Source organism: Acipenser ruthenus, chromosome 5 (assembly GCF_902713425.1).
Source record: "Acipenser ruthenus chromosome 5, fAciRut3.2 maternal haplotype, whole genome shotgun sequence".
In the NCBI taxonomy this organism is placed as follows: Eukaryota; Metazoa; Chordata; class Actinopteri; order Acipenseriformes; family Acipenseridae; genus Acipenser; species Acipenser ruthenus.
Genome location: NC_081193.1, coordinates 42367012 through 42376901, shown reverse-complemented (window position 1 = coordinate 42376901; position 9890 = coordinate 42367012). Strand labels below are relative to the sequence as shown.

Sequence of the window (9890 nt, the reverse complement as noted above, 5' to 3'; positions counted from 1 at the left end):
CACTTCCCATGTTAGCTTTACTGCATGCGTCCTGCAAGCTGAATATCCATTGGACCAATACTTTTGCTATGGCATGACAATAAGGCTTACTAACTTAATAACTGTGTGCATTTTATATTTAGTGATTACTGCATCTTAAATATTTAATGCAGATATTACAGTCAAGTTTATTAAATATATGTAAAACACTGGCCATAGCTAATTTTGTTATGTTGATAATCCCCAGGAAACTTTAGTTTGTCCAACATATTTTTGTAAGTCTGAGGTCTACACAAAGGGCAAATTTCAGATAGTAGCTTGGGAAACCTTTTGATTTATTGCAGCACCTGTTAAATGTTTATACAGTAAATTCATGTGGTATAGTTTTATTTTTCACTATGAAGTTCATCCATTTCCAGAATTAGAAACCTTTAACAGGACCAGTGGTAATTACTGATGTGTCAGTTTTTTATATACAGTCATTATATAGTTTTCTTGTAAAGCTGTCTGGTTTGGGGACTATGTAATGGCTGTACTTTTTCACTGAGTCAACGAGACACAAAAGGCATTTAGTCTAATGTCAGTCGAGCACAGTACTGAAATGTTGGCCTATGTTTAACTTTATTAATGAATCCCCTGCAGGATTAATAACAGTTCTAGCGAAAGGCATAACCATATGGTTCAATATAGAAGGAACCCTCTTTTCTAAGAGTGTATACCAGTCCTAAATATAAATATTTTGGATAACACAGTGAAAATGTAATTAAACAGTATGTGGGGGCAATTACTAACTAACTAATTTAGGCCTGTATTTTGTGTATTCTCGACATATCTATTTATGATATAAACAATATCAATGCACCTTTATTTTAATGGCATTTAATGTTATATTATTTGAAAATGTATTCAAAAATAATTAAAAGAAAATACTCCGCACAGCTGGGGATGTGGTACTCATCTCTATAGTGTTATATAAGTCAGCTATGCCAAAACTTTGTCTTGTCAGTGTTCAGTAGGGCAGCAAGCATCTCATTATACTGCTCACTTGGGCTGGGCTAACTTATTTTAGTTCATCATCATGAGTCATCATCATCAAGTGATGCTGGAAATCAGAGCTGGAATGTGTTCACAGTTACATAAGCTGTCTTTCAGGTTTAAGTGCACTGGGAAATGGAAAACAGAAGCAAATGCTCCAGTTACACCAGGGCCTTAATAAAAATAAAATGAAAAGAAAATGTATGTGTAGTGTTTTTTTCTTTACATATTTTAAACCCATCAATTTTGATGGGGTTTTAGTGGGGAATGAGTTTGCTTAGGGGTTTGCAATAAATGCCTGTATTGGGTGTGGATGTAGCTTTAATTGATGCTTGTTAACAGGAGTTAAATAGTGGGGCTTTACCTCTCCTGGTAATTTGCAGCTTTGCAGTTTGGCCAGTGTTTGGAGAGGTTAACTTATATATTCATGTTTAACATTGTATTGAATTGTATTAGTATAATGATGACAAAAATTACATTTCCTGTTTAAATGAATGGTACTATATATTTAGGGCTTCTAGTTTTCGGGTTTTATTTGTGATCACGTGATGTCCCTTTAAACATATTTTGAGCCAATTCGCTTTCTTAATCAAACACTAATTACCAAAGGAAGCTGTTTCTTTTTACCCTCATATCTTGATTGAGTTAACAAACGACGTGAGGTGATCTGCTCTGGAATCTACCACACTCTCTCCCTCCTCAGCTAAGAACCTCGGAGTCACCCTGGACCCCTGCCTCTCTTATTACCAGCAAATCTCCACTCTGGCACGCACTTGCCGATTCTTCCTGAGCAACATACGAAGAATCCAACCCTTCATCACCAACTACGCCACCCAGCTCCTGGTCCAGGCCCTGGTACTCTCCTGCCTAGACTACTGCAACTCCCTCCTGGATGGCCTCCCTGCGTCCACCACCCATCCGCTCCAGCTCATCCAGAACTCCGCTGCTCACCTGGTGTTCTCTCTGCCTCGCTTCTCCCACGCAACTCCACTGGCTCCCGATCACCGCTCGCATCCAGTTCAAGACTCTTGTACTCGCCTACAGACGCCTTGACCAGACTGCACCCAGCTACCTCCAGACCCTCATCTCTCCCTACACCTCCACTCGACCTCTCCGCTCCGCCTGCACTAGAAAACTGGCTCTACCTCCTCTACGCTCCCCTGCCTCCAGAGCCTGCTCCTTCTCCACCCTCGCCCGCAGTGGTGGAATGACCTTCCTACAGATGTCAGGACTGCCCAGTCCCTGACCACCTTCCGGCACCTCCTCAAGACTCATCTCTTCAGACAGCACCTGTAGAACTCCTCTTTTCCCTCTGGACACTTTATCATTCTTCCTTAATGCACTTTACTTGCACTTATCTGCTTCCTATTTTACTGCATTTAATCGTGTACTTTAGAGTACTGTAATCTGTCACAAGTGTTATTTATTCTGTAGTATTTTTGTATTTAATTATATCCTGATGTAACTATCACTGACACTGTTATCTGCTCCGTTATTGAATCGTATTTTGTCATATACTTGTACTTTCTAGAACTGAAGTCATTGTATTTTATCTTGCTCTTAATTGTATTAATACTTGTACTGTGATTCTTGAAATGTATTTTTGTTTACGACTGTAAGTCGCCCTGGATAAGGGCGTCTGCTAAGAAATAAATAATTTCATTCTGGCTCGAATCGCCGAATTCATCTTATTTCCACTGCGTTAGTTTCTTATAGTGTGTCGCTAATTTAAACAATCTGGTATTCAGTTAAGGCTTAACAACTATTAATTAAGGTTTAAAAGGGGTGGAGACAGATGGAAAATTAAAACCAAAAACTAGAAGCCCTGTATATATATATATATATACAGTGCCTTGCGAAAGTATTCGGCCCCCTTGAACTTTGCGACCTTTTGCCACATTTCAGGCTTCAAACATAAAGATATGAAACTGTAATTTTTTGTGAAGAATCAACAACAAGTGGGACACAATCATGAAGTGGAACGAAATTTATTGGATATTTCAAAGTTTTTTAACACATAAAAAACTGAAATATTGGGCGTGCAAAATTATTCAGCCCCTTTACTTTCAGTGCAGCAAATTCTCTCCAGAAGTTCAGTGAGGATCTCTGAATGATCCAATGTTGACCTAAATGACTAATGATGATAAATAGAATCCACCTGTGTGTAATCAAGTCTCCGTATAAATGCACCTGCACTGTGATAGTCTCAGAGGTCCGTTTAAAGCGCAGAGAGCATCATGAAGAACAAGGAACACACCAGGCAGGTCCGAGATACTGTTGTGGAGAAGTTTAAAGCCGGATTTGGATACAAAAAGATTTCCCAAGCTTTAAACATCCCAAGGAGCACTGTGCAAGCGATAATATTGAAATGGAAGGAGTATCAGACCACTGCAAATCTACCAAGACCTGGCCGTCCCTCTAAACTTTCAGCTCATACAAGGAGAAGACTGATCAGAGATGCAGCCAAGAGGCCCATGATCACTCTGGATGAACTGCAGAGATCTACAGCTGAGGTGGGAGACTCTGTCCATAGGACAACAATCAGTCGTATACTGCACAAATCTGGCCTTTATGGAAGAGTGGCAAGAAGAAAGCCATTTCTTAAAGATATCCATAAAAAGTGTCGTTTACAGTTTGCCACAAGCCACCTGGGAGACACACCAAACATGTGGAAGAAGGTGCTCTGGTCAGATGAAACCAAAACTTTTTGGCAACAATGCAAAACGTTATGTTTGGCGTAAAAGCAACACAGCTCATCACCCTGAACACACCATCCCCACTGTCAAACATGGTGGTGGCAGCATCATGGTTTGGGCCTGCTTTTCTTCAGCAGGGACAGGGAAGATGGTTAAAATTGATGGGAAGATGGATGGAGCCAAATACAGGACCATTCTGGAAGAAAACCTGATGGAGTCTGCAAAAGACCTGAGACTGGGACGGAGATTTGTCTTCCAACAAGACAATGATCCAAAACATAAAGCAAAATCTACAATGGAATGGTTCACAAATAAACATATCCAGGTGTTAGAATGGCCAAGTCAAAGTCCAGACCTGAATCCAATCGAGAATCTGTGGAAAGAACTGAAAACTGCTGTTCACAAATGCTCTCCATCCAACCTCACTGAGCTCGAGCTGTTTTGCAAGGAGGAATGGGCAAAAATTTCAGTCTCTCGATGTGCAAAACTGATAGAGACATACCCCAAGCGACTTACAGCTGTAATCGCAGCAAAAGGTGGCGCTACAAAGTATTAACTTAAGGGGGCTGAATAATTTTGCACGCCCAATTTTTCAGTTTTTTATTTGTTAAAAAAGTTTGAAATATCCAATAAATTTCGTTCCACTTCATGATTGTGTCCCACTTGTTGTTGATTCTTCACAACAAATTACAGTTTCATATCTTTATGTTTGAAGCCTGAAATGTGGCAAAAGGTCGCAAAGTTCAAGGGGGCCGAATACTTTCACAAGGCACTGTATATATATATATATATATATATATATATATATATATATATATATATATATATATATATATATATATATATATATGTGTGTGTGTGTATATATATATATACACACACACACACACATATATATATATATATATATATATATATATATATATATATATATATATATATATATACACACATATATTGTATGTTAATTGTTACATATGTTGCCCCTTAAAAACCAAACAAAGCATTGATGTTGGTGAAAATTTACTATGTGTCCAATCTTTTAACATCATGGTTACAAAGTTTTAAAATAATTTCCTGTATCACATGAATCATCCTGTCATTGCAGCATCCTCCTTGTCTTTAGGAACTGATTTGGGCTTATTGGTTACACTAATTTAAATATTATGCATTAAGGTTAAATGTGTTTCATTTTTTACCAATAAAAGCAAAATCTATGAGGTATTAAGGAACTGTTCGATGAATAGTGAGAGCCATCTTCTAACCTATAATTTATCCGTTCCTATGTATTGGATCTCATAATAAAATACATTAGTTGTTTAAAAAAAAACTGACTGTGATATATTTTCTTTCTCTCCTTTTACTGTAAGCTGTTTCTCTGTGTAGTCCCTTGTCCTTTATTTACACGGTTTACTGTTTTGATTCCCTGTTCTAGTGTGTTTGGTTCACAGAGATGCAAGAAGGCTTCAAGGTGGGAGGAAGTTTGAGTTTCTACCTTTGGGGAATGTAAACAAACTGGTATGCCAAAGCTGTTTCTGTTGAAGCCAAAGTGCAAAGGGGTAAACTATGAAAAATGTAGTAAAAAGACACCCATGATTCATACTATGAGTATGGGACACTGCAGCTAACCCTGATGAAATACACATTTTAAAAATGAATAGTACGACTGTTGCTACTCTTGGGGATTATGTCCCCATTATGACTTTGCACTTGCTTTAAAATATGAGCCAAGGGTCTTAAGATTCCAGTAGTTCAAGGCAATCCTCACAGCTTGACTTAATCAAATATCTATGTATTTATTAGGTATGTACAGTACATGTTATATTATAACTTTGCCTAAAACTCTCTTGACAGAGGGGACATGTCTGGCCATTGCACAAAGCAGTTGGAAAAACCTCCCTATTGTTCAAGAAGTTAGACCAAGGGGTAGGTCCAAGAGGAGATGGGCTGTAAAGTCACAACCACATTAATATTCAGCCCCCAGAATGAAGTTTGAAATATTATTATATTATTATACCATTCAAACTGTGGATGATCCTGAATCAATTAATATTGGACAAATCGACAAACTGAATTGAACATTTGTGTTATTGTACATTTCTGCTATTGGGTTATGTCCCTATGGTGCATCCTTTGTTATTCATCCTGTACATAGTGGTGCTCATAGGTATTAACAGCCTCTACTATTTAAAGTTATTCCTCTGAGTAGAACAATTGTTGATTCTGATTAAATGATTTGACACTGAAGTGGAAACATCAGCACTAAAAAAAATGAGTAATGCAAGTAAATGTTAATAAAGAGCAGCTGCTTTTATTACATTTTCTAAGAATGATTGCATTTTTTTTTATTTGTAGTGTGTGATACATTTATTTATTTCTTAGCAGACGATTTCTTATACATCCCTTTCCCTTGGTACAATAAACACAGATTTGTAGTTAAGCAGCTCACAGTTTGATTGTAGTTACTTTGCTGACTTAACACTTAAAATGGCATTTTAGTCATCCATATTATCCATGCAAATAGGCAAGCTTCAGTTTATGACCCTGTTGACAATGAAATGTGACGACCTTGCAGATATCTCAGTAATCCAAGAGCAGAATTTGAAAACAATGCCTTGTACATCTACATGCTACAGAAACTGGTTGTTCAACTTTTGCTTTAACAATTTACTATTTTTTTTTAAACACAAAATCCTGTTTATAGTATACATTTTGAAAGTAAATTTGGGAAGTGAATATTACATTTGAAGTGTTTTTCTTTGCACAGGCTGTAAAAGATATTTAAACTGAGTTGTAAAATTGATTTACTACAGCCTGAGCTGTCCTAGCAGAAGAATATTTATTTCAGAACCACCTGGTTTTGAAATAGCTGCGAGACATACAGATTTATACGAATGGAATATAAACTACAAATACCTGGGACAAGGTTCAGAAGTTTGTATTTTAACAATATGTGCACACAGCAGAGAATGGAAAAACAGTTTTAATTAGGTCTCACCACAATTAATGTGAAAATAGTTACAATTCAACAACCCTCAGGCTGGGTGCTAGAAGAATACACTGATTATAACCCTGCATTTACTATCAGACAATTTAATATATATAATTTAATTTTTTTATTGAAACTGTGGCAGGTGGATAGACATTTAAAGTACATTGTGAACCTCCTCCCTTATTGATTACTTGAAGCAACTCTCATGGTAATGCAGCATCTCTGAGAAAAGGCTCTATTTGTGCAGCAGCTCTGGTATTTCTAAGCCAACTGCATGGAGAAAAAGCTAAATCCTACTGAAAAGTTGCACTGCTAATATGTTCAAACCATGTTGCCAAATATTTAAATAATAGTATGTAACTTAACAGTCTTTGTAGATACGATTCCTAATAGCAAGCTTTTTGTGAAGTAAGTATCTGGTCTACTGGCAATGTTACAAAACTACTGAGAAACAACTCAAAAGATTAATTTTGAAACATCACTGGTTTTGCTTTCACTTTGGAAATTGACCAAATTCATGTTTAAAATAATATCAAACGCTTTTTTAAGCTGGTATTCAACATTTGGTATTACTGGCAACTGTAGGCCAAAAAAATTAATAAAATATTGCTTTAGGCAAACAAGTTACATTGAAATAGCACTATGTTTACTATATACTATTTAAGACATAGCAATTGCACAGTATACAGTTTTGAACATGCCTGTTTGGTAAAAACAACCTATGTTTACACAACTGACATTGTGCTCTCCGGATTCACACGAATCAGACGGGATCCATTTCTCAAGTCCTGCAGCTGCTTTGCAGGCTTCCCTACTCCTTCTTCAAACCTCTTCTCCATGACTGGGAGGACAGTTTCATACAGGAACGAAGCATTGTGGCAAATGAAGGCTTTCTTTTCAGAATCCTGCTCACATCGCAAGCTGTAGTCAACGTGTTGAACAGCAACCAGAATGATTTCCCTCAGGCTTTCTAGAAGGACCATGTGCAGCTCTGGAAAATAGAGTTTTAGCCCTTCCTCTAAGAAGGCCATCATTTGTTTTGTAAAAGCAACAATAGTATAGCTGAGGTTTACCCAACAGTCCTCCCCAGTGTACTGGTCAAAGCTGTTAATCCCGCAGTTCCGCATTTCTTCTTTCAGTTTGCCCAGGGCCTCTGGAGTCATCAAGTTCATTTTTCTCCACATTTCTTCAGAATTGCGGTGTTTGGTGGCCTCAATTATAATCTCCTTATAGCTCTGAAGTGCAGCTTTGATGTCCTTAACCAAAAGGGACTGAAGGGTAAATGTCAGGTCCAGCCCAATTTCGCTTAGCTGCTTGCAGTGCTCTTTGGCAACTTTCACACACTCTGCAGCTGTGGATAAGCTCTCCTTGCTGTCGAAAACCTGCTTGCTGAAGGCGCCCACGAACATCTTCATGGCTGAGCGGGACCACACCACAAATGCAGAGTAGCAGCCAGTGTTTCCGGCGAAATCCATCTCAAACTCTTTGGCTGTCTCCAGGAGGCTGGTGAAGAAGATGTTGCAGAGCTTGTGAATATACAGCAAAGTGGCACCTTCTATTCGCAACTGGCGAATGGCTGTCTGTACGGCAGCTGCTCGGTTTTTCAGGAAGAGCTCGCAAGCTTTGGTGGACTGTCCCAGCCGGATCAACTGGGATACGGCCCTCCTGGTGGCTTTAGGGCCACCTCGCAAGGATCTATCGGGAGACAGCTCAAAAACAAGGACTTCTGTGAGCTGCCGAACCCTTTCCTCCACTTTCACCTTGAGCCCCTTAACAGGTTGAGTCAAGGGTTGATCCTTCAGGTACTCGTTCAACTTATCCAGCAAATCCACTGCACCTTCGAAATCCCGCTGAGCAATGCACACGTCTAAATCCTCAGGAAGCTCCTGTATCCACTCCATGCTCAGGTCCACAATCTCTTCACAGACGACTTCCTCATCCTCGTCAAATGGGTTGTTGGACATATCTTGGCGCACAGGTGAATGTGGCGGCTCCTCCTCTTTCTTGTGCCTTTCTTTTATCGCTTTGTTTTTCTTGGTTTCATCCAAGATCTCCAGCCACTCCTTTTTAATCTTACTGTTCTCAGCCTGAAAAATGCGGCTGTCTGGGAACATCAGGATTTTAAACATGTCCTTCATGGGTGCATTATCTTTCACATTAACAATAGCGAAACTGTCCAAATCATAAAGAGCATTGTATTTGTATCGCACTGCCCCACGCCTGTTGGGAAGCCAGGTGGCAATGAGAAGGCAATCATTCATCAAAAATGCATGTACCTTTTGGATTTGAGACATATTATCCACATCATACTCAAACAGATCTCCATTATAAACCAAATACCTCCCAGGGGTTTCCATTATGTTTTTGCACCCCTCTACTTTTTCCAGCAGTGTGGTCAGGGTCCTCTGCTTAACTTCTTCTGTCTCCTTAGGGAAAGCTGCCTGCATTTCCTTCGCTGCTTCATCTTTGTCTGTAGACAACAGGGCCTGGGTGATACTCTCCATAATACTCTTCTGCTCAGTCAGAATATGGCTCAGTTGGTACATTTCGCTTTCTAAATAGGAAATCTCCTTGGCAGTTTCAATAAACTGTCTGTAATTTTTGTAGACATTTTTCTTCAGATTTTGAGCCGTTTCGTCGGCTAGAGTCTGTATCTTTTGACGGTGCTCTTGCAAGTCTCGGTCTCCGTCTGACTGCTGGGAGAGCTGTTTTACATACTGTTTGGGATCGAAATTCGCCGATTCCAATTGTTTACGCAGCCTGTTCCCCGTATCTGTCATTTTCGCTCAGATTACCAGCCGCCTATTTAGATATCTGCAACCTATTAACCCCCTTTTTTTAAAAAAAAACAATTACAATTGGAACTAACCAGAACACCTTCCGCAAACCAGAATATGACCAACTCCCAGTGAAATCATGGGATCCTGTTGACGTCGTTGATGGCCAACAATAATGTTAAAGTAAACATAAAAGCACTCATCCAGAAGGGCATAGCATTACATTAAATACAGCGATATAAAAGCACTCATCCAGAAGGGCATAGCATTACATTAAATACAGTGAAATTTGTGTAGCGCGGTGATCTTTTATACAAATTAAAAAAGACTTACAAGACAAAATTGTATTTCACGTAGAAATTAGAAACTCCAAGAAACTTTATAGTTGGACAGCAGAGACGATGGAGGGAG

The 9890-nt window shown here is 38.9% G+C and overlaps 1 protein-coding gene across 1 annotated transcript; it reads right to left on the bottom strand.

The window, feature by feature from the left end:
* Window positions 1–5995: 5995 nt before the first annotated feature.
* On the bottom strand, window positions 5996–9654 carry LOC117402414 (exocyst complex component 8-like). The gene has a single exon (XM_034003525.3). It carries the CDS (start codon window positions 9480–9482, stop codon window positions 7428–7430), a length of 2055 nt encoding a protein of 684 aa, XP_033859416.1. The 5' UTR covers window positions 9483–9654; the 3' UTR covers window positions 5996–7427.
* Window positions 9655–9890: the final 236 nt, after the last annotated feature.

Excerpts from the sequence above, each read along its gene's own strand:
- LOC117402414 (XM_034003525.3), bottom strand. The coding sequence starts at position 9,482 with ATGACAGATACGGGGAACAGGCTGCGTAAACAATTGGAATCGGCGAAT.